This window comes from Anolis sagrei, chromosome 7 (genome assembly GCF_037176765.1).
Source record: "Anolis sagrei isolate rAnoSag1 chromosome 7, rAnoSag1.mat, whole genome shotgun sequence".
Classification (NCBI taxonomy): Eukaryota; Metazoa; Chordata; class Lepidosauria; order Squamata; family Dactyloidae; genus Anolis; species Anolis sagrei.
The window spans coordinates 19,599,863-19,624,895 of NC_090027.1; the positions used below are offsets into that span (position 1 = coordinate 19,599,863).

General features: G+C 40.4%; 1 protein-coding gene across 1 annotated transcript in view; it reads right to left on the minus strand.

Annotated features, from left to right (window-relative positions):
* Positions 1 to 12,237: 12,237 nt before the first annotated feature.
* The window catches only part of LOC132782532 (kunitz-type serine protease inhibitor bitisilin-3-like), a 36,080-nt gene continuing 23,284 nt past the window's right edge, over positions 12,238 to 25,033 (minus strand). Inside the window, exons 5-7 of the mRNA XM_067470852.1 lie at positions 20,411 to 20,440; positions 18,790 to 18,817; positions 12,238 to 12,349 (exon numbers count right to left, since the gene is read on the minus strand). Of these exons, the coding sequence (XP_067326953.1) occupies positions 12,238 to 12,349; positions 18,790 to 18,817; positions 20,411 to 20,440 (170 nt within the window). The remainder of the gene's footprint in view (positions 12,350 to 18,789; positions 18,818 to 20,410; positions 20,441 to 25,033) is intronic.

Below are 25,033 nucleotides of genomic sequence, written 5' to 3' on the forward strand. Positions count from 1 at the left end.
GACGACAAACCTCCCAATTCCCCCATCTTTCCTTTTTCTGTTCTCCCTTCCCAGTTTCTTTTCCTTAACCCATCTTTCCCTAATGAAGTCTAAAATTCTCCTAGTCCCCAACCCTTCCTCTCCCCTTTTTCTATTTACCATATTCCCCCTTTCTCCAACACTTTTAATTCATATCTATTCTTCTTATCTACCTTGTACCCCTCTCTTGCTTTTAACAATATGTATATAAAAATCTTCAATAAAAATATTTTTAAAAAGAAAGTATTGGATATGGGTGATGTTGGAGAGAAACACACAGGGCCAAGGGTGCCTCGTGGATTCACCACCTTGGAGAGGGGAAATCCATAATGGTACCTCTACCAGCTGCTCAATCTATCTCAGGTTAATTGTGGGCCCTATATTCATCTTAAGGATCGATTTCATATTAATCTGTTTCGCTTCTTCATCTAAACCTTATTCATAGCATTCAAAAATGATTTACATTGACAGAACATTTCTTGTGCATTGCATTTGCATTGTTGTATCTCAGCCTGTTCAGCCTGTGATTGTGTCCGATGGTCAGGTTGCTTTGGATGATGGGAATAACAATTATGTTAATGTATTGTCGAGGCTTTCATGGCTGGAATCACTAGGTTCTTGTGGGTTTTTTCGGGCTATAGAGCCATGTTCTAGAGGCATTTCTCCTGACGTTTCGCCTGCATCTATGGCAAGCATTCTCAGAGGTAGTGATTAGGGCTAGGCGGTTTCGTTTCGTTAATTCGTAATTCGTTAATAATTCGTTAATTTTTCCAATTACAAAACGATAACGAACCATTCTGGAGCAATTTTTTAAAAAACGAATTTTTAAACACGTTTTGTAAATGCTTCGTATTTCGTTATTGTATTTGTTTCGTTATTGTTCTGAGGTCGTTTCGTTATTATTTCCGCATGTCTGGGGCAAGTTTAATTAGTGAAAAAAAATTATAATATCACACCAACAGTCAAGAACAGAGGGAGAGGGAATCTTCAGAAGTTTTTGGAGGTTTTTTAGCGTATTTCGCAGTCGCGTCCGCCATTAACGAATCGATTCGTTATTGTTTTGGAAATCGATTCGTTAATGTTTTGTAAATTTTTTCACATTTACGAAATTTTGTAAATATCGAACTTTTTAAAAGGAAAATTTTGTAATTATTTTAAATATCGAAACAAAAAAACCCCCCAAATACAAATCGATTTTAGAAACAAATTTTTCCGTTGTTACCCAGGCCTAGTAGTGATGTCTGTTGGAATTAGGACAATGGGTTTATATATCTGTGGAATGGCTGGGGTGGGGCAAAGAGCTTTTCTCTGCTGGAGCCAGGTGTGAATGTTTCAGCTGACCACCTTCATTAGCATTTGAAGGCCTGGCTGAGCCTGTGAAAATGTTTTGTTGAGAGCTGTTAAGATGTGCCTGGTTGTTTCCACAGATATATAAACATTGTCCTAATTCCAACAGACCTCACTACCTCTGAGGATGCTTGCCATAGATGCAGGCGAAACGTAAGGAGAAATGTCTCTAGAACATGGCCCTATAGCCCGAAAAAACCCACAAGAACCTAATTATGTTAATGTTCAAGCTGATTTCTCTGATGAAAATGGGGATGCTGTCCATGAAGATGTTTCTGAAGGGAATGGGGATGATGTCTTGCTTCCTGAACCTGGTTTTGGAGATGTGGGACCTGAATGCAATTTAGATGGTGGGTCGCAGAGGTCTGTATTGCTGCAAGAGGATTCTCAAAGTCTTGAGCTTGTAAAAGGCTCTGTGCCGCAGTTTCCTGGTCAGTTATCTGAAGGTGGAGATTTTAATGAAGGGAGTAGCAGTGAAGCCTTGAACAGGAGAAGTGCTTTTAGTCAGCAAAGACAAACAGGTCAACAATTGCGGCGCTCAGCCAGATTACAGCAGAAGTTAGAAGTGAAACCAAAATTAAATGAGAATCCTTTCCTAGCTGTCTGGGAATTAGGGCAGGGATATAAGTGCCAAGTACGGAATCTGGCTTCAGACGAAGCAACGTTGGATTCATGTTAAGATCTTCGTGCCAAGTTCTTGGACTCTTGTTTTTGTTTGATTCATGGATTTAAGTGCCTTTGCTTTTGAAATCAAGTATCTAGCTTCATTGACTTCTTTTGGACTAGTTCTCTTTGGACTGTTGGTTCCTGTTTCTTCCTAAACGATTAGATTACCTTTTTATTGCTTTGGCTTTTATTATCCTCAATAGACTGCTTGTTATTTTAACCCATCTGTGTGGTGTTTAAAATCAGCAAGGATCCTATTCTGGAGTACAACATGCATCTCCTTTGCCCTCACTCTCTTATGTTGCTTGTTCTAGTCCAGTACTTCTTCCCATTGATTCTATCAAGCCTCGCAAGGTTTGAATACTAAATATTGTATAAGATTGTCCCCATGAAGTCTAATAAATTCTATTCATGTGTTATGGGCAAGGCTCAGCAAATAGGAATTGCAGCAGACTTTGATGGTTTAGGTAGGAAGCTGCCTCTTGCCAGAGTCCAAACCTGTTGTAAGAGGCATGTTGTCAGGATACAGTGATGGGGAGATATTAGAAATATAGATATTTATACATATACTAGCGGTCCCCTGCCACGCGTTGCTGTGGCCCAGTCTGGTGATCTGGAAAATAAAGTAATGAGAAAATGTTGGTTTCTAATACATGTAATGTCTTTATGCTTGTGGGTTAAAAGTATTTCTTGTTGTTTCTTTGTCAGTGTTGATGTGGAGATTGTCTGGTTTGCCTACTCTGGAACATGCAACATATAATTGTCCTTCTTTAGGGGTCTCTTTCAAATCTTTGATACTGTATCTGTCATATAAGTGTGTGTGTGAATGGCTGGATGGCCCTTTGTTAGGAGGGCTTTGATTATGTTTTCTTGCCCTGGCGAAGGGAGTTGGACTGGATGGCCTTAAGGCAGCATTTCTCAACCTAGGAAGTCAAGACCCTGGAGTGGGGGGGGGGGGTCACCAGGGTGGTGTCAGAAGGGTCACCAAAGACCACCAGAAAACACAGTATTTTCTGTTGGTCATGAGGGTTCTGTGTGGGAAGTTTGCCCCAATTCTATCGTTGGAGGGGTTCAGAATGCTCTTTGATTGTACGTGAACTATAAATCCCAGTAACTACATCTCCCTAATGTCAAGGTCTATTTCCCCCAAACTCTATCTGTGTTCATATTTGGGCATATGGAATATTTGTGCCAAGTTTGGTCCAGATCCATCATTGTTTGAATCCACAGTGCTCTCTGGATGGAGGCGAATTACAACTCCCAAACTCAAAGTCAATGCCCACCAAACCCTTCCAGTGTTTTCTGTTGGTCATGGGAATCCTGTGTTCCAAGTTTGGTTCAATTCCATCATTGGTGGAGTTTGGAATGTTTTTTGATTGTAAGTAAACTATAAATCCCAGCAACTACAACTCCCAAATGACAAAATCATAATGTTTTGAGTGATCGTCACACCTTGTGTTGTGAGACATTTTGCTGCCAAATTTGGTGTGATTTCGTTCATTGGTTTTTGTTTTTTGTTTTTAAGGTACTCATTATGCACAGAGCATTTATATATATATATATATATAGATTGTATATACATTAGAAGCACTGAAATATAGAAAAATCAGGTTCTCTTTGTATTAGGAAGCCAAGTTGACAGGCCAGAAAGAATGCTGAAGGAGATCTGTGTTGAAAGAGGGAGAAGAAGGGAGGCCTTTTATCTATACAGAGACTGGTACAGCATAACACAGGCCATACCTTCTCACTTCTAAAAGTAAGGAGTCTCTCTCCGTCCCTCCTGACAGGTCAAAAGTAGGCCCCTGATGGATCTGTGTAAGCTGAATCCTAGTTATCTCTAACTTGCTGTAATCTGCTTTAGAAAAAAATATATGAAGATACGTGTTGTGGCTCAGTGTGCTGAGAATGATGGGATTCAGATTCCTGGCTGTTTTTTTGTGCCTCAGCCCGAGGCTCTCACAGACAGGGGAGATTCAAGCAAGTGGTTCTCACAAGAAAGGAATGCCAATAAGGGAGTTAGCGCCCAGGTGTCTTTCCACACTGATAGTGAGGCCTTGATCTGTAGACGAGAGGTCAGGTGTCGTGCTAAAGTGACATAGTAATGATGTTAATGTATGTAGAAGCATGGGACCACTGTGAGAGCAGGATGTTTTCATGCTTAGAAAACGCTATTTAGGCTTCTCACAAAGGAAGCGAAACTGTCAGTTCAACATAGCTTATTAGCCTGAAAGCTTCATGGAATAACCTTAGCCTGGAGCGGTACGCTTGGGACTTCTTACATCGTGATTCTTGGGGCAATAGTTTCCGTGCTTGTACCTGGGACTCTGGTTTGAACTTTGCCAATAGGATTATGTCTCCTGCTTTTACCTGAAGATCTCTGGAACTGTATCCTGCATTTAATCTTAATCTTTGGAACTTTGCAAGGCTTATTCTTGGTTTTGACTTGTATTTCTTCCTCAATAAACTATAAAACTACAGCTCTTGTGTGGTGGTGTTTGAAAGCAAGGTGAAGCCTACCTTGAGTTGCAACAATACACCCCTTGCATGTAGAAGATATAATTTGATACTTTTATGATGCTAAAGTGACGTAGTAATGATGTTAATGTATGTAGAAGCATGTTTCTTTGTTTGCCTGCATTTGAAGATGTATAAAAGGGAAAATCAATGCCTTTATCCTTACTCTGGTTCGCTTTTGGATGAGATTCCACACCAGAGTCTCAGCTGAAAATAAACGTACTTTTCTGTCTCCCCGAAACGATCGCTCTTGGTATTATCCCTCCTATCAGCCACAACAACAGCACAAGGATTTCTGGTGATCTTGGAAGAAATCAAACCTTGAATTAAAGTACAAACTGAACATTTCCTTCAAAATGCCCTCCCTCCTGCTGACAAAGAAATGGTCTCATTGCTACGTTCAGGAGAGCAATCAGTACTTTACTGTCTCGTTAGCTTCTCCTGAATGGAAGCCCTGCCAAACTGGCTCAGACACATACACCTTCCACTCTAGGATACTGAGCAATCCTGTTTGTTTTTGAAAGAGAGCAAACATAAATACTTGATCAACTTTGTTCCATTTGTGTGACTCCATTGTTTTAATCTCCCCAGACCATCCAAGCGTCATTGTGAATGTCCAGAATATGACAGGCAAAGGTCATTATCATACCTGCCTTTTTTTGTACGAAGCATAAGGTTATCACTTTAAGCACTGTGTGAGAAAAAAGGCAGTCTCATACAAGCGTATACAGTCACCAAAATAAGAATGAATTGTTTTTCTCTTTACCTGTTAAACCTGGCATATCTTTTTACATTCCTGAGAACTTTGAAAGTTGTTGGCATTGCCACCGCAGCCACCATAAATGAATTGCTCGCACTGTTTGCTCTTCTGGTTATAGTAATAGCGGCTATTTTTTTCTGAACACGGCCCTGAATTTTTAGGGACTGTACATATTGTAGGTATCCCTGAATGACGGGGAGAAAAACAAAGATAACTGGTCTGAGGTACACAGAGTTTTCACAAATACAATCTTGCAGCTCAATTCTACCTCTGCGCATGTCAACTGTGGCTCCATCTACACTGCCATATAATCTAGGTTCTGAATGCAAATTAACTGCATTGAAGTAGATTATATAGCAGTGTAGACTCGTATAATCCAGTTCAAAGTAGTTAATAGGGATTCTAAAACTAGATTACATGGCAGTGTAGATCTAACTTGAGAAATCAAGGGGAGAATCCAATGAGATTTATTCTAAGTCTTGGAACTAACCTTGAACTTTATCACTTATGTCCTTTTGGCTCTCGTCTCATTCATATCTCAGGGCCCTTCCACACAGTCCTATATCCCAGAATATCAAGGCAGAAAATCCCACAATATCTGCTTTAAACTGGGTTATCTGACTCCACACTGCCATATATTCCAGTTCAAAGCAGAAAATGTGGGATTTTATTCAGCTGTGTGGAAGGGGCCTTACGCTCAAGCTAATTATCAATACACAATCCTATGGCTAATCAACTAGAGTAGATGCATTAAATCAAAGACAATTGGTAAGTTATATTGATTAAGTGGACATACCTCACTTTTAATGTCATCTTGGTTAATAATGCACTATTAAGTATTAGAGCTAAAGTAGAGTCTCGCTTATCCAACCTTCGCTCATCCAATGTTCTGTATTATCCAAAGCAGTTTGCCTCCCACCCAGATCCACAGCTGTTTCAATACGTTGTGATGTTTTGGTGCTAAATTCCTAAATACAGTAATTACTACATAATGAACTATGTATTGAACTGCTTTTTCTGTTGATTTGTTGTAAAACATGATGTTTTGGTGCTTAATTTGTAAAATCATAACGTAATTTGACATTTAATAGGTTTTTCCTTAATCCCTCCTTATTATCCAACATTTTCACTTATCCAATGTTCAGCCGGCCCATTTATGTTGGATAAGTGAGACTCTACTGTATTCATTTATTATTACAAATATTTCACTTATGTATAAAAGAGACAATTAACCTCAAAAAAGGCAAGAAGAAAGGAAAAGAAATCTATAAAAAGAAATAGAGGAGATTGAAAAAGAATGTCATAAAGAGAGATATACAAATTTATGTAAGGTTGAGAGCTAAAAAAGAGGAATCGGATAAAATGGAAATAGATAAAGTACAAGAAAATCTAATATATTTAAGGAGGGAATTTTTTGAATTTAGTGATAGTAATTCAAAGATGTTAGCCAAATCCACACCAAAAAATGGAAGGTATAATAAGTATGATAAAAGATAAAACATGTAAAATGTGTAGAACTATGCAAGAAAAATTGAAGGTTTTCGAAGAGTTTTACAATGAATTATACCAGTTTTGGATGGTCTGGGAACAGAATATTATAAAAGTTTTAGAGAAGTTTTGATTCCAAAATTATTAGAATTGTATAACGGAATAATGAAAGGAGATAAGATGCCAGAATCATGGATGAAGTCATTAATAATATTAATACCAAAACCTGATAAAGATTTAACAGATCCAGGGTCATATAGGCCCAAATCGTTAGTTAATCAAGATGCAAAGATTTTATCTGCTATAATAGCCAATAGAATGAGCAAATGCATGTACAAGTATATTAAAAAAGATCAGTGTGGGTTTGTAAAAGGATGACAAATGTCAAATTTGATAGGGAGAGTATTAAATAAAATTTGTTTGGCTCAAGAGAAGAAGATAAAAGTAGGGATATTATCATTAGACATTTTTAAAGCTTTTGATTGTGTGGAATGGGGGACATTAAAGGAGATTACGAATAAATTTGGAATGGGAAGTAGAATAAAAGGAATATTAGAACAATATTATTCAAGAAATTCAGCAGTTGTAACTATAAATGATGGAGTGACAAAAGAAATAAAAGTGGCAAGGGGAACAAGACAAGGTTGCCCTCTGCGAAGTCTGCACGCACCAGTTGTACAATTGTGCCAATTGTGAAGGTGCTGCAATTCCAACAACAGATAGGGTATAGGGTTTTTAACTTTAAAGAACCCACCCGCTGTCACCAAATGCACAGACTGTTCTTAAACTCTGCCACCAATTATACAGGTGTGAGTGATTATGGATGTAATTAAGGTAACTGCCACCAACGTGAGGTACTGCCGATGAGATCTGGCTCCACAGATGCAGATTAATGGGGATGACACGGTCTTCAACAAAACTTAATAAGTTTATTTTGTACAAAGTGTATGGTTGCAGGCTGTGAAATAACTTGGAATAACTTATAGAACTTTGAATGTAACTTGGTTTGCAATACAGTTCACTCTTCTAGATGACACAATTTGTGATTGACTTTTACTGAGGTGAAGCACTTTATTAAACAATGTTTCCTAATGTGAATAGCCTTCCGATGTGATCTTTTCTTGATCAAATCCCAGATCTCTAGTCCTTCCCTGACTAATGATCTAAACGAGCTTCTCTTAGTCCTCTCTGACTAAAGAAACTATTTAGGTTTCTCCCTTCAGCCTTCCTAGACTGAAGAAACCTCCGGCTATTCACACACGCTGCTTCTCCACCCTTCACTCTCAACTCTTCACTGTCAACTCTAAACTGAACTGCTTCTTTTCAAAGACGCAGATAACATTTTCTTGCTTGGCTCCACCCACTTCTCACTCCCCTGCCTAGTCTCCTTGGCAACCTCCTGTGGATACAACCAGTTAACTCTAGCTCTCAGCTACTGTTACCAACATGAATATATTCTAACAATTAAACATATACACAGTATCAATGACTTCTGCACACCCTCTATCACCAATCTTGTTTGCTATGGTGATAGAATTATTTGCAAATGCCATTAGGAAAGATAAGAACTTAGAAGGGCTAGGAAAAAAAGGAAAAACAGAAGGTGAGTCTATTTGCCGATGATATATTGTTATTTATTGAAAACATAGTAAGTAAAATGGAGAAAATAAATTATCATTTAGAGATATTTGGGAAAACAACAGGTTTACAAGTTAATTGGAATAAGTCAGAAATGATGCTATTTAATTATACAAAGAAAGAAGAAAAAGATTTTATAGAACAGAGCAAAATGGGAATTAGAATTAAGAATAAATTAAAATACCTGGGAGTAATAACAAAGGATTTAAAAGAAATGGAAGAGGTAAATGTAGTAACATTGAGAAAAGTTGTTCAAAAAACGTTAATAGATTATGAAAATATACATTTATCTTGGTTTGGAAGGATAGCATTAGTAAAAATGAAAATACTTCCAAAGATAAATTTTATATTTAGGATGCTGCCACTTCAAATTACAGAAGAAGAGCTAAATAGATGGCAACAAATGATAAATAAATATTGTAATGGTAGTAAAAGAAATAGATTAAACAAACAGTTATGGTACAGATTGCAAAAAGAGGGAGGATTAGCACTCCCTAATATTAAAAAATATTACGAAGCGAGTAGATTAAGATTGGTTATAGAAGGAATGATAAAAAAGAGGGAGTAGATTGGCTAATAAAGGCTTGGGCGATCAAGAAAAAAATTGATTCTAAACTCATTTCATTTCTAAGGTGCGCTAGTGTTTCTAAATTCTGAGGACTTCCGAAATTTAAGATTTCAAAATTTCGAAATTTCCAAAATTTTGTAAATTACGAATCGATTCGTTAATGGCGGACGTGATTGCGCAATATGCTAAAAAAAACCTCCAAATGGGACAGGGGGAACTTCTGAAGCTTCCCTCTCCCTCTGTTGTTTCCTGTTGGTGTGATAAAACTAACAACAACTATATTATATTATATTATTATAATATTATTATATTATATTGTTGTATATTATATTATATAATAATATTATTATATTATATTATTGTATATTATATATATATATATATATTATATTATATTATTATAATATTATATTACTTTATAATATATTATATTGATATGTTTGTATAATGTGTTTTTAATTGCCTTTTTGATGTTGTTGTGTTAACCTTTACTATGTAAACTGCCTTGAGTCGCCATTTCGGCTGAGAAAGGCGGTATAGAAGTAAAGCAAATAAATAAATAAATAAATATATTATAAATTATATTATATTATATTATACAATTATAATATAATATAATAATATAGTAATAAAATATATAATAATATAATATAATATAATATAATATAATATAATATAATATATACAATACTATTGTTGAGACTCAGCATTCTGGCACAATCTGTGTTCCTTGGGTCGCAACAACTATAATATAATAGTATTATAATAATATAATATAATATAATATAATATACAATAATATAATATAATAATATTATTATATCATGTATTATATTATAGTATTGTATATTAGAGTGAGGCAAGAAGAAGCATGAGGAAAGAGGAGGGAAGCAGCAGAGCAAAGGGACCGGAAGTGGGGTAAATGCGAGATTGTAAAACTTGCACCAGACATACGAAAATAATTACGAAATAATTAGGAAATAATTAGGAAATAATTAGGAAATAATTAGGAAATAATTAGGAAATAATTAGGAAATAATTAGGAAATAATTAGGAAATAATTAGGAAATAATTACAAAAATTGGAAAAATTGTTTCGATTCTTAATTACTCCTCACAATATTCCTGCATGGTTCGATATTGGATCGTAAGCTAATTTAAATACGAATTAATAACGAATTACGAAATTAATGAACTGGATCGCCCAAGCCTACTAAGTAAGGATTCAGAAGAAGTGGAGGAACAAATTTGGAATATATTTTTAAACAGTTTATGAGAAAAGAAATTAGGGAAATTAGAAACCCAATGTTGAGCAATATATTAGAAGTATGGAACAAATATAGGAGAATGTTAATAACGGATGGTTAATAACAGATGGTTCAATTTAATAAAAAGGTAAAAACAATTAGAAAGGGGGAGGCAAAGAGAGAGAAGTCTCTAATTTTCAAAAATGTTCAGTCACATTTCAAGAAACCCCATGGTATGTAGAATTAAACGTTATTTTCCCTTACCTGTTATCGCTTTACACCTCTGACTGCATTTCGTAGCTGTGAGAAATCGATTTGCATTACCCAAGCAGCCAGTATAAATGAACTTTTCACACGCATGTTTCTCCATGTTATAGTAGTAGCGAGTATGATTTGCCTGACATCTCCCCTGTTCAGGTGGCAGTTTGCATACTGAAGGTAAAATTACTCTGCCTGGAAAAGCAGGAGAGCAACAAGAGAAAGAAAACTGTTGGTAAAGGTGATTTCAGTTTCTGGCATCCACATCCTGTGATCTCAGGTGTATAGCTATGATAGGGATTCTGTCCTCTCCAAATGAAATGTTTCTCCATCCGTCAAGTCTCTAGAATTGTAAAGATTAAGGCATTGAAAACTTTTCACATTCAGAAGTCTTTCATTTGTTTTGTTTTTATGCATTCATTTGTTCATCTTACCTGTCCCTTTTCTTTGTATGTCGAGTGGGGAAATGTGGGGAGCTATTAGGAAAATGTCATGTAGGAGCCAATGTCCATATTTCCCTCCCAAAGCCTTGCCTCCTTTCCCCCTTCTGTGCAAATACATTCATATGAACACATTTTACATATTCTCTAGTACAGTGTCGTGGCCCCCTCATGTTGTGGTGATCCCCAACCATAACATTATTTTTGTTGCTACTTTATAACTGTAATTTTGCTACTGTTATGAATGTTTATTTATTTATTTATTTATTTATTTACTGCACTTGTAGACCGCCGTTCCCAGCCCTAGGGCGACTCACGGCGGTGTACAACATGTAAAAACAGGTACAAATTACAACATAAGCAATATCACAACAACACTAAACAACATCACTATCAATAATACAATTACGCTAAATCATTCGCGACGTCTCATCATTGAATCACAATCCGAATCCCGTTATCCATGTTTCGTTCCGATCGTCAATTGCCAATTGTTGCAGCACTTACTCAAACGCCTTCTCAAACAACCACGTCTTTAGTCTCTTGCGGAATGTCATAAGGGAGGGCGCCAGTCTGATGTCCACAGGGAGGGTGTTCCACAGCCGGGGGGCCACCACTGAGAAGGCCCTGTCCCTCGTCCCCGCCAGGCGTGCCTGTGAGGCAGGCGGGATCGAGAGAAGGGCCTCCCCGGACGATCTCAAAGTCCTCTTGGGCTCATAGGCCGAGATGCGGTCAGACAGGTATTTTGGGCCGGAACCGTTTAGGGCTTTGTAGGCCAACACCAGCACCTTGAATTGGGCCTGGTAGCAGATCGGCAGCCAGTGGAGCTGGTACAACAAGGGCGTTGTATGCTCCCTGCGTCCCGCTCCTGTTAGTAACATGGCTGCCGCGCGTTGGACTAGCTGGAGCTTCCGGGCCGTCTTCAAGGGCAGCCCCACGTAGAGAGTGTTGCAGTAATATCTGACATGCAGGATGCATTATAATTCACTGAACCAAATTTGGTACAAATATCCAATATGCCCAGATTTCAATACTGGTGGTGTTGGTAGGGATTGATTTTGTCATTTCTGAGTTGTAGTTGCTGGGATTTATAGTTCACCAACAATCAAAGTGCATTCGGAACTCCACCAAGGATGGAACTGAACCAATCTTGGCACATAGAACTCCCACAATCAACAGAAAATACTGGAATGGTTTGGTGGGCATTGACATTGAGTTTTGGAGTTGTAGTTCACCTACATCCAGAGAGCACTGTGGACTCAAACAATGATGGTTCAAAACCCACACAATCTCTTTAATCATCTGGAAAGGCCCTGCTCACGCTCACACCTGTATCGCAAGCACGATTGGTGAGGACAAGGGAGAAGGCCTTCTCGGTGGTGGCCCCTCGACTCTGGAACTCGCTCCTCAGGGACATCAGACATGCCCCAACTCTGGCAGTCTTTAGGAGGAGCCTGAAAACGTGGTTATTCCAGTGTGCCTTCCCAGAATAAGGAAATACCCTCAGCAATAGGTCCCTAAATGCACTTTATCACAGATTTAGGATTGTCTGTGCGCCCCATCTCTACCTGAAAACTCTATCCCAGTTATATCCTACCTTGTCCATGTCCAGCATTATTTTTTAATTTTAAATTATTACATTTGGCCCAGCCATAGGTTTTAAATGCTTGTTGTTATTGTTACTGTCTATTGTTTACTTTTGTTTATGAGATTTATTTTAACTGTTGTATTGATTGTTTTCTTATTGCTTTTACTGTTGATGTACTTTGGGCTCGGCCTCATGTAAGCCACACTGAATCCCTTGGGGAGATGGTAGCAGGGTATAAATAGAGTTTTATTATATTATTATTATTATTATTATTATTATTATTAACTTGAGATAGATTGAGCAGCTGGTAGAGGTACCATTATGGATTTCCCCACTCCAAGGTGGTGAATCCACCAGCCACCCTTGGCCCTGTGTGTTTCTCTCCAACATCACCAATATCCAACACACACACACACATAATTGAAGATTTACTTTATAACCTGGCATGAATACTCAATATGCCCAAATATGAATATGCCCAAATATGGTGGAGTTTGGAGAAAATAGATCTTGACATTTGGGAGTTGTAGTTGCTGGGATTTATAGTTCACCTACAATCAAAGAGCATTCTGAACCCCAGCAATGATAGAATTGGGCTAAACTTCCCACACAGAACCCCCATGAACAACAGATAATACTGTGTTTTCTGATGGTCTTTCGCGACCCCCCCCCCCAGGGGTCCCGACCCCCAGTTTGAGAAACTTTGCTCTAGCATATCAAGATTCATGCGAGAAACTGCAACAGAATCACTGTATCTAGTTGATACAGTATCATTACTTAGAAACTTTGGCTAGAAATATAAACATCAATTGATATCTAATTTGTTTTTTCCACACAGAATCTCATCAGGATCTTGGTCCTATTGTGTAAGGCAATTTCCAACTTCCCCACTGTAAAATGTGTCCATATTTTTCGGAAACATGTTTTTGTATCAAATTCAATAGTTTATGGTGCCAATTTCTGGTTTCCAATGGTCCATTGCTGGGGGCAGTGTCTCAGTAGATGCACAACAACAACAACAACAGCTGCTGACAACATTAACCCCGCTATTGGCTGTTGTCCACTTGAATGTTCATTATACACACATTACAATAAATCAGGCATTGAAGGTACTACAACAACATCCAAACTGGCAATCCAGCACTGGTTTTGTTGTCAACATTCGACAACAACTTTAGTCAGTTTCTTTGGTGCTACATGTTGTTCATCACTCCAAAGGGTCTCAAGATTTGCTAGAGACATTGTTTTGCAAATTGATCTGTACAGGAGTTGATTATAAATTGTATGATTTTAACTGTATTTGTGTTTAGATTGGCTGCAGTAATGCTGGAGCGGCCTAAGTCAGAGGAGTCCTCCATGTGCTTGTGGTTGCCATGGAGACCGATGCTGGAGAGAGGGAAGTGGGAGGAGCTTAGAGGGGAGAGTTTGAAAAAAATGACAGTTAAAAAATCAGTTAGGGGTTTAGGTTTAGAGGAGTGAGCAGTCAGGAGTTAAGTTCAGGGGAGTGAGGAGTTAGGAGTTGGGAGAGAAGGAAAGGAAAGGTGGCGGAGTGACTTGTGAAGCAAAATTTAAGGCTTTGAAAAGCTGGGTTTGGCTATTGGAAGTTTCTCAGGCTAATGCAGCCGAATGGTGAAACATAGCTGGAATTCTTTTAGTCTAAGGAGAGGCTAAAGAATAGTTTACTTAGTATTTGATCTAGGGAGGATCAACTAAGGGAAACATCCCTGTATGGAAACTTTGTCTGAAACAAGTGCTCTACGTCAGAAAGATACTGTGTTACTTGAAAGAATGAACTAATAAAGTTACAAGTATTATTCCAAGTGCAACAAGGAAAAGTTACATCTTGCAACCACACGCTGTGTACTTAATAAAACTGTTAACTTTTATTTGAAGATTGCCTCAGCTCCGTCTATTCTGTGTACAAAGTGCCATTTCTCGCAATATTGCAACTTACCTCATGTGGTGGCAGAAACGTAGGGAAAAGTAACCAAATAAATCTACATTCTTCTCGCCAGTAACGCTACAGTATATACTGTGTAATTACTACTAAGTTATTACTTTCTTAATAAAGGAGGAGGTGCAATTGAACAGCCACCCTTCTAACTTGATGGTAAATTTGGTTCCTAATCGGCAACCTCCATTGCAAATTGGCTAAGTCTTTTTAAAATTGGGAACTGGGGTAAAATCTCCTGAATACTGGTTCCTTTCAATACTGGTTCCTTGGTGGCAACAATAAATCATCCCTCAGCTCCCCTGCTTCTTTTCATGATTCAGAAACAGAGAATGCTAAGCTGTTCAGATAGTTTAACTGGTGGCCTTGATTTGCCCAAATGATTTGGAACACTCAACCAGTTTACTTTCAATTTACAAATGTATTCTGTTTGGCCAGATGAAGGAGGTCTCTGATCAGCAGAGATGCTGCTAGCATCTCCTGTGGGCTAGCAGGATGACTGGCTCTCACCTGTAGTAGTCTTTCCAGAGGTTTTGTGAGTCAGATACTCTGAATGTCAAGAAGAAAGAAGAGAAGAGAAGGAAAGAGAAGAATATATGAGCCCATGAGGGCCTTGAGATCGTCTGGGGAGGCCCTTCTCTCGATCCCGCCTGCTTCACAGGCACGTCTGGCGGGGACGAGAGAGAGGGCCTTCTCGGTGGTGGCCCCCCGGCTGTGGAACACCCTCCCTGTTGACATCAGACAGGCGCCCTCCCTTATGTCTTTCCGTAAGAGCCTAAAGACATGGCTATTTGAGAAGGCATTTAACTGAGTGCTATATTAACTGGTAATGACAACTGGAACGGAATATGGATTACGAGATTGGTTATGATTCTACGATAAGACGGAGCGGATTATTTTAGTGTAATTATATGACTGTGTATTAGTGATATGTTGGTTTTTTCGTTATGGCTTTATTGTAAATTGTCTTTTATATGTTGTACACCGCCGTGAGTCGCCCTAGGGCTGAGAATGGCGGTCAACAAATGCAGCAAATAAATAAATAAATAAATAAATAAATAAATATAAGGACATCAGAATAGCCATGCTAGTTTCACCAGCTGTTTTCCTAGTGGCCAATTTGTTGTTTATGGGAAGTGGCATAGAGGAAAGGAATGCCAGTGCATCCCCCTTCCCAGTTCCCCAGGAATTGATGGAAAGTGGGGCACAGCCTCTGAAACTGGAGAAGTGTACATTTGAAATCTATAGTCCTCTTAAAAGCAAAGTTGGGTTGCTGTAAGTTTTTCAGGCTGTATGGCAATGTTCCAGAATCATTCTCTCCTGACGTTTCACCTGCATCTATGGCGGGCATCCTCACAACCTCTGAGGATGCCTGCCATAGATGCAGGCAAAACGTCAGGAGAGAATGCTTCTGGAACATGGCCATACAGCCCGAAAAATTTACAGCAACCCATTGATTCCAGGCATGAAATCCAACATGACAGGCCAGGTAACCATGAACCACACCTGGATCAAAGAGTTCTTACCTCTTGAGACTACACCTCTTTTTGCACTCCCCAATAGTGAGAAATCTATTTCCATTGCCTGGGCAGCCTCCATAAACAAACTTTTCACATTTGTGGCTCTTGATGTTGTAGTAATAACGGGTATGGTGCGCTTTGCAAGGCCCTTTGTCGGAAGGGAGTTTGCATATTGCCCTGAGTCCCTTTGGGGAGATAGGGTGGTCTACAAATAAAGTATTATCATTATTATTATTATCATCATTATTATTTTTGTAGGGAGGTTTGCCAGAAAACAAGGATAAGTAAATGGTCTCTATTTCCCAAATGTGTGCACCCATCTAGAATGATCTTGTGTTGGAGGCATGGCCCTCTTCTGCTGTTTATTATTATTATTATTATTATTATTATTATTATTATTATTATTATTATGGTTTCTCTCTGTTAACTGTAGCCTGACGACTACAGTTAACACACCAACACACTCTTTCCCTACAACGCTGTTACCAATAGATAGTAAATACATTCCCCACCAAGCTCTTTCAATATCACCTCCTCTCTTCAGTAGGAAAAGTTGTGCTAATTTGCCATTCTGTGATCCGGTCATCATATTCCTGTACACAATTGTACCCCTCCTTTCTGCATGACTGTGGTTGCTCTAATTGTATTATTAGTGTTAGCACAATTGCACCATTTCAGCATCATAAACAAAGCAAAAGTCAAGATAAATATGAAATAAAAGGGGAAAGTCCAAGTTGGGAATAGAGAGGAGATAGAGGGGAGCGGAGAAGAATCTATGCTGCAATGCCAGCAAAGAAGTGGATTGGGTCCATTTCATCCAAGCAGGTGACAGGAATATTGAAAGATTGGCAGCTATTCATGAGTTTTACCCATCAATTGTTAAGAACGGAAGAATCGAGGGGAGGCAACCCAGTAGTGTGATGCACATGGTGTCATGTGATAGGCAATGCTGGTTTGCCTTCCTAGTGTGATAAAGTCACCCGTTTTCATGTGAGTTCTAGCAATATCAGCCAATAGCCAACTATGTAGAATTGCAAGTTCCCCGGATGTTTTCAATTGTGATTATAATGCAATCAACCTGCCTTGAAGATGGAAATTTACAGAATGTCCAGCAGATGGTGGCACCTTCTTCCATATGTCATCTCACATGTAAAAGGTAAAGGTAGTCCCATGACATTAAGTCCAGTCATGTCTGACTCTGGGGTATGGTGCTCATCTCCATTTCTAAGCCAAAGAGCCAGCGTTGTCCGTAGACACCTCCAAGGTCATGTGGCTGGCATGACTGCATGGAGCGCCGTTACCTTCCCGCTGGAGGGGTACCTATTGATCTACTCACATTTGCATGTTTTCGAACTGCTAGGTTGGCAGAAGCTAGGGCTGACAGCGGAAGCTCACACCGCTCCCTGGAATCGAACCTGCGACCTTTCGATCAACAAGCTCAGCAGCTCAGTGCTTTAACCCACTGTGCCACAGGTCTTCAGTTTTTCTTTTTGTAGTAGTAATAGTTGAAATGAGATGGGAAAGATAGAACAGGAAAGTCCTCTCCTTGATGCTACTAGGAGCTCTCCAAATGAAAACATTCATCAATTGGGTTTTGGTAGAATTTGTTGCTCAGAGGCTACTCACTGCTGCTATGTTTAGATTGTGAGGAGGAGGAGGGTAGTTTTAGTCTAGGAGTAATCAAAATGCAGCCACATGTTCCCCCACTGGACAATTTTTGTGGTTTCAAAGGTACAAAGTAATGCATAAATGGTTCTGGGGTGTAGAGGGCATTTCCCCCATGTTTGGAGGTTCCAATAGTCTCCAAACGATAAAACAACATTGCAGGAAAAAAAGAAAGAGAAGAAAAAACATTTTTGCCCCCAAATGCCCTCTTTTGGGATAGCATTTTCATTACATATTGTGTAACTCCCTCACCCATGCCCCATCCCCAGGACAATTTAGACCTAGATAAGACCTTTTTTAGGTTCTTGTGGGTTTTTTCGGGCTATAGGGCCATGTTCTAGAGGCATTTTCTCCTGACGTTTCGCCTGCATCTATGGCAAGCATCCTCAGAGGTAGTGAGGTCTGTTGGAATTAGGACAATGGGTTTATATATCTGTGGAATGGCTGGGGTGGGGCAAAGAGCTCTTCTCTGCTGGAGCTAGGTGTGAATGTTTCAACTGACCACCTTCATTAGCATTTGAAGGCCTGGCTGAGCCTGGGAAAATCTTTTGTTGAGAGGTGTTAAGCTGTGCCTGGTTGTTTCCTCTCTATTTATTTATTTGCTTTATTTCTATACCGCATTTTTCAGCCTAAATCAGCAACTACTGTTTTGCTGTTGTAATTTTAGAGTTTTTTAATACTGGTAGCCAGATTTTGTTCAATTTCATGGTCTCTTCCTTTCTGTTGAAATGGGAGTGACAGCCGAGAAGAAGAGATGGCCGAGAAGGCTCTCATAGCAAGAAAAGAAGCAATAACTGGGATTGTGTGGCAGCAGAGGCATGATAATACTAAGCACTGCTTTCCCCTATCATCTATCATTTGCCTGTTTGTTTACACATCTTATAAAACATGAGCAGTCGTCTGACCATCAGGATGCCACATAAAACACACAAACAAACAACAGCAACAACATTTGGATCCAGAACACCAACAACATCTGCAACCAGTGCTGATTGTGGTGCTAAAGTTAAATAAATCGCAATCATGGAAACCTTTTCAAATGAGAAAATATCACACTGGTAAAGTGTAAATCCCCAACAGGTGTAGCTGTGTGTCTTCTTCCTCCTTAAGTACTCAACCTACCTGCTTTCCAGCTCATGACCATCACTAGCTGAAGGAGAATGGGGGAAACATGAGAGGTAGTCAAGCAGCAATGATTTTGCATTCTCACAGTTAATTTCAGGAAGTTGATGGCATCATAGAATCATAGAATCAAAGAGTTGGAAGAGACCTCATGGGCCATCCAGTCCAACCCCCTGCCAAAAGGCAGGAATATTGCATTCAAATTACCCCTGATAGATGGCCATCCAGCCTCTGTTTAAAAGCTTCCAAAGAAGGAGCCTCCACCACACTCCATGGCAGAGAGTTCCACTGCTGAACAGCTCTCACAGTCAGGAAGTTCTTCCTAACGTTCAGATGGAATCTCCTTTCTTGTAGTTTGAAGCCATTGTTTCGCGTCCTAGTCTCCAAGAAAGCAGAAAACAAGCTTGCTCCCTCCTCCCTGTGGCTTCCTCTCACATATTTATACATGGCTATCATATCTCCTCTCAGCCTTCTCTTCTTCAGGCTAAACATGCCCAGCTCTTTAAGCCGCTCCTCATAGGGCTTGTTCTCCAGACCCTTGATCATTTTAGTCGCCCTCCTCTAGACACATTCCAGCTTGTCAATATCTCTCTTGAATTGTGGTGCCCAGAATTGGACACAATATTCCAGGTGTGGTCTAACCAAAGCAGAATAGAGGGGTAGCATGACTTCCCTAGATCTAGACACTATGCTCCTATTGATGCAGGCCAAAATCCCATTGGCTTTTTTTGCTGCCACATCACATTGTTGGCTCATGTTTAACTTGTTGTCCACGAGGACTCCAAGATCTTTTTCACACGTACTGCTCTCGAGCCAGACATTGTCCCCCATTCTGTATCTTTGCATTTTGTTTTTTTCTGCCAAAGTGGAGTATCTTGCATTTGTCACTGTTGAACTTCATTTTGTTAGTTTTGGCCCATCTCTCTAATCTGTCAAGATCGTTTTGAATTGTGCTCCTGTCCTCTGGAGTATTGGCTATCCCTCCCAATTTGGTGTCGTCTGCAAACTTGATGATCCTGCCTTCTAGCCCTTCATCTAAGTCATTAATAAAGATGTTGAACAGGACCGGGCCCAGGACGGAACCCTGCTGATGGCACTCCACTTGTCACTTCTTTCCAAGATGAAGAGGAAGCATTGGTGAGCACCCTCTGGGTTCGTCCATTTAACCAATTACAGATTTCAGTTGATTTCAGGAAGTTGATACTATCTTCCTGGACCTCAAAAGTAGGTCCAGAAGTATCCCATTTTGAGAGAAAAATGGGATATTAATTCAATAAAGAAACAAACAAAACTCCTGTCTTCCCATAGTTGTGTTGGGATCTGAGAAGGATGCTCCTTGTCCTCTCTCATCAGTTCTAGGAGTACTTTTCAATGTTGCCCCTGTACGTTACTGTTGGAATGCCATCCATTTTTGTTACAAACAGAATCAGAAACAAATAGAAAATGGCAAACTGTGTTTCAGAAAGTGACATCTATGGCATTGCTTTGGTTAAGCCATTTAAAATCATCCAGCCACCTCACTTCATTTTCATAATCATACGTTTGGCGGTGTCTGGCATCATCAAAGGTAATAAATACAGTAGTCCATTACAGTAGTAGTAGCAGGATGAATGGTTCTCACCTGCAGGCGAGACGTCTTTAATTGAAGGTGCTGGTCAGAGTATCAGTAGTCCAAGAAGAAGAATGGAAGAACATAGGAAAATAAGAAGATGCATGATGGATTAGTGAAAAAAAACCTACTTTGTCACACAGCAATCTACACAGACACAACTGATTGACAAAGGGTTCATCTCATGCAAGTCCGCCCTGTTCCCCGATTTCCATGCACTTTTAAAACAGTTCATAGACGAAGTACAATGAGCCTATCTGTTGGAGTTCAGCCTGTGATTGTGTTTCAAGATCAAGGTGCTTTAGATGTGGGGAATGATGTCAATGAGGGTCAAGATGGTGATGGTCTGGTCAATGATATTAATGCAGAGAATGACATAGAGACACCGGTTCAAAGTGTAGTTTCCCATGAGAATGTTCCTATAGGGCAAGGGTTCCTCAAACTTTTTAAACAGAGGGCCAGGTCCAGGCATGTAGCCAAGGGAGGGCTTGGGGGGCTTCAGCCCCCCCCCCAAATTCTCATGGTGGTCCGCGAGAAGGCCTTACTGATACATTATTTAAACTGTTATGTTTATTCATATCATGATCTGATCACCATGCTCAATATATCCCATATGCATGGGGTATTGGGGTAACGATACAAAAGGTTTGCTAGGGTAGACCCTCTTTCACTCAGACTCAGTCCCCCTCCCCGAACCAAACTCAGCCCCCCCCCCCCAAAAAAAAACAAAATCCTGGCTACGGGCCTGGCCAGGTCACAGTCTCTCAAACTGTTGGAGGGCCAGATTATAATTTGAAAAAAACATGAATGAATTCCTATGCACACTGCACATATCTTTTTTGTAGTGCAAAAAACACTTTAAAACAGTACAATAATTAAAATGAAGAACAGTTTCAACAAATATAAAATTCAGTTCTTGTGGGTTTTTTCGAGCTATATGGCCATGTTCTAAAGGCATTTCTCCTGACGTTTTGCCTGCATCTATGGCAAGCATCCTCAGAGGTGAGGTCTGCTGGAACTGGAAAAAAAGGGGTTTATATATCTGTGGAATGACCAGGGTGAGACAAAGGGCTTTTGTAAGTTGGGCTAGGTGTGAATCTTTCAACTGACCACCTTGATTAGCATACAATGGGCTGACTGTGCCTGGAGCAAACTCTTCTTGAAAGGTGATTAGATGTCCCTGCCTGTTTTTCTCTCTGCTGTTTTAATTTTAGAATTTTTTAATACTGGTAGCCAGATTTTGTTCATCTTCATGGTTTCTTCCTTTCTGTTGAAATTGTCCACATGTTTGTGGATTTCAATGGCTTCTCTGTGTAGTCTGACATGGTGGTTGTGAGAGTGGTCCAGCATTTTTGTGTTCTCAAGACCAAGAACAAGCCACGAGAGTCAAGATGAAGATCCACCCAGAGGAAAAGTGTTCCTGCCATACATCAAGGGAACCACTGACCGCATAGGGAAGCTGATGAGGAAACACAACATACAAACCACCTACAAACCCACCAAGAAAATCCAACAAATGCTACGTTCAGCAAAGGACAAGAGGGATCCTCTCACCTCTGCAGGAGTCTACCGTATACCATGCAGCTGTGGACAAGTCTACATAGGGACCACCAAACGCAGCATTGCCCAGACACGAATCAAGGAACATGAAAGGCACTGCAGACTACTCCAACCAGAGAAATCAGCCATAGCAGAGCACCTGATGAACCAACCTGGACACAGCATTTTATTTGAGAACACAAAAATGCTGGACCACTCTCACAACCACCATGTCAGACTACACAGAGAAGCCATTGAAATCCACAAACATGTGGACAATTTCAACAGAAAGGAAGAAACCATGAAAATGAACAAAATCTGGCTACCAGTATTAAAAAGCTCTAAAATTGCAACAGCAAAAACAGCAGAGAGAAAAACTGGCAGGGACATCTAATCACCTTTCAAGAAGAGTTTGCTCCAGGCACAGTCAGCCCATTGTATGCTAATCAAGGTGGTCAGTTGAAAGATTCACACCTAGCCCAACTTACAAAGCCCTTTGTCTCACTCTGGTCATTCCACAGATATATAAACCCCTTTTTTTCCCAGTTCCAGCAGACCTCACCTCTGAGGATGCTTGCCATAGATGCAGGCGAAACGTCAGGAGAAATGCCTCTAGAACATGGCCATATAGCCCGAAAAAACCCACAAGAACTGAGTGATTCCAGCCATGAAAGCCTTCGACAATAAATATAAAATTATTAGTATTTCAATGGGAAGTGTGGGCCTGCTTTTGGCTGATGAGATAGGATTGTTGTTGCTGTTGTGTGCTTTCAAGTCGTTTCAGACTTAGGTTGACCCTGAGTGAGGGCCGGGTAAATGACCTTGAAGGGCCGCATCCGGCCCTGGACCATAGTTTGAGGACCCCTGCTATAGGGAATAGGGATGATAATTTACTTCCTGGATTGCTCCCAGAGAGTTCCCAGGATTTGGGATTTGAAAACAACTTGGCGCCTGGAGTAACTAATGAGCATATAGATAATAAGCATATAGACAGACGGATGGAAAGTAGCCAAACAGATTGGCCAAGGCCTTCGCTGTTCTGCCAGGCTTTGACAGATAAGAATGAGAGGCATTCAGGGAAAACAAAAACAGTTTCTGAGTACTTGGAATTAACGAGGGAATATTAAGTTCCTACCATGGGAAATAGTCAGATGAAGCATTGTTTCAGATTCATGCAAAGTTCCTGCTCTTGTCCCATGTAAGCCTTGCTTGGAAGATTTATGTTAAGGACTTCTTGATGTCTGGTTTGACTCGTAGTCTCTTGTGATTACTTATTCATGCCTTGGATCACCGTTTCCTTGTTTCTTTGGATTTTATTAGAGAAGTCTGTACTTTGTTTTTGAACTTTGCTGAACCCTACCTTGGACTAATTTGTTCCCAGGGGCGGCTCGTCCATTACGCGAAGTAAGCGGCCGCAGAACACTTTTTTTTGCCAGGGGCGCAGAGGCGCCTCTGTAAATGCCCCTCGACTGCCATTTGAGGAGCGCCCCCTCAGCTCACAACAGCCGGGGGGGAGCCTAGGCTTTCTTGCCTCGCTGCCGGGTGATCATCTTCCCAAAGGGGCCGGGTCCTTGAGCCTCACCTAGCCCCTCTCATTCCTGCTCCACCCGGCCACTGGGTGCGCGAGCAGAGCAGGCACTCAATTGTTCTCCGCATTCGATCCCTTCCCCATGACCGGCTCCCTTTCCCGATCCCCCGGCTCTCCACCCGCCTCCTCTCCTCTCCCCAATCTGCGGGTGGGCTAAGGGGTGGAGCAACCGCACGTGGCCCGCTTTGGGTCCGGAGGCATGTTTGAAAGTCAGGAGAAGAGGCAACTTTTGGTCGGGGTCTTCAGGCATGCCTCCGGACCCAAAACGAGCCAGGCAAGGGAGCAAATGTGGCAAGTGTAGTTACTGGGATGTATAGTTCACCTACAATCAAAGAGCATTCTGAACTCCACCAATGATGAAATTGAACCAAATATGGCACACAGAACTCTCACGACAAACAGAAAATATATAGCAATGATTGGTTGGGGGTGGGGCGCCAAAATACTGTTTGCTTACCATTGAAAATTACCTAGGGCCGCCTCGGTTTGTTCCTGCTTATCACTCTCGTAATTGGATTTACATTACAGGCTCCATCTTCCTGTGTACTAAACATCTCATGTCCACCAAAGAAAACTTGAAGCCCAGCTTCCAAACAGCTTCATTTGGCAGAAAAAAATTGGAATATAGGCTTGCCTGGTGGGTGACTACATCTTGACAGGACAGTTAGCCCAATGTTGATCCAGAGTGGGCTACTCCGGATCTGCATTGGGGCAGGAATCCTGACAGTCCCTGAGCTGGCTTGGGAGCTGCGTCCACCCTTCTAATATAATGACTTCAGAGCTGATCCAGCTCCTCTCTGGATTAAACGACATGTCAAACACATTCTAAGAGACAGATAGAGTCCACATCTACACTGCCATATAATGCAGTTTGAAACTATATTATATGATCAGTGTTAACTCGGGCAGTTCAGTGCAATTAAACTGCATTATATGAGTTCTACTACACTGATTCAGGGCCCTTCCACACAGCCCTACAAACCAGAATATCCAGGCAAAAAATCCCACATTATCTGAGTGTGGACTCAGATAACCCAGTTCAAAGCAGATATTGTGGGATTTTCTGCTTTGATATCCTGGGCTATAGGGCTTGTGGAATGGCCCCATATCATGCAGTTTGAAACTGCATTACGTATCAGGGGAAATAGGGCGTTGTTAGATGCTGCATGTACTTCTACTCCAAGGCTGGAAACCACTTTGAGTCCCATTATGGGAGAAAGGCAGCATAAATCTATATAAATAACTAGCTATACCCTCCACGCATTGCTTCTTTCCCTCCTTCCTTTGCTCCCTCTTTCTTTCTTCCCCTTTTTTATTCTTTCCTTCTCTCCTTCCTTCCTTCACTACCTCTTTCCTTCCTTCTCCCCTTTTTCTTTTCCTCCCTCTTTCTCATCTTTCTTCCTTCCCTCCCTTTCTCTCCTTCCTTTGCTCCCTCTTTCTTTCCTTTCTTCCCTTTTTCTTTCTTTCTCTCCTTCCTTCCTCTTCTATCTTTTTACTTCCTTCCCCCT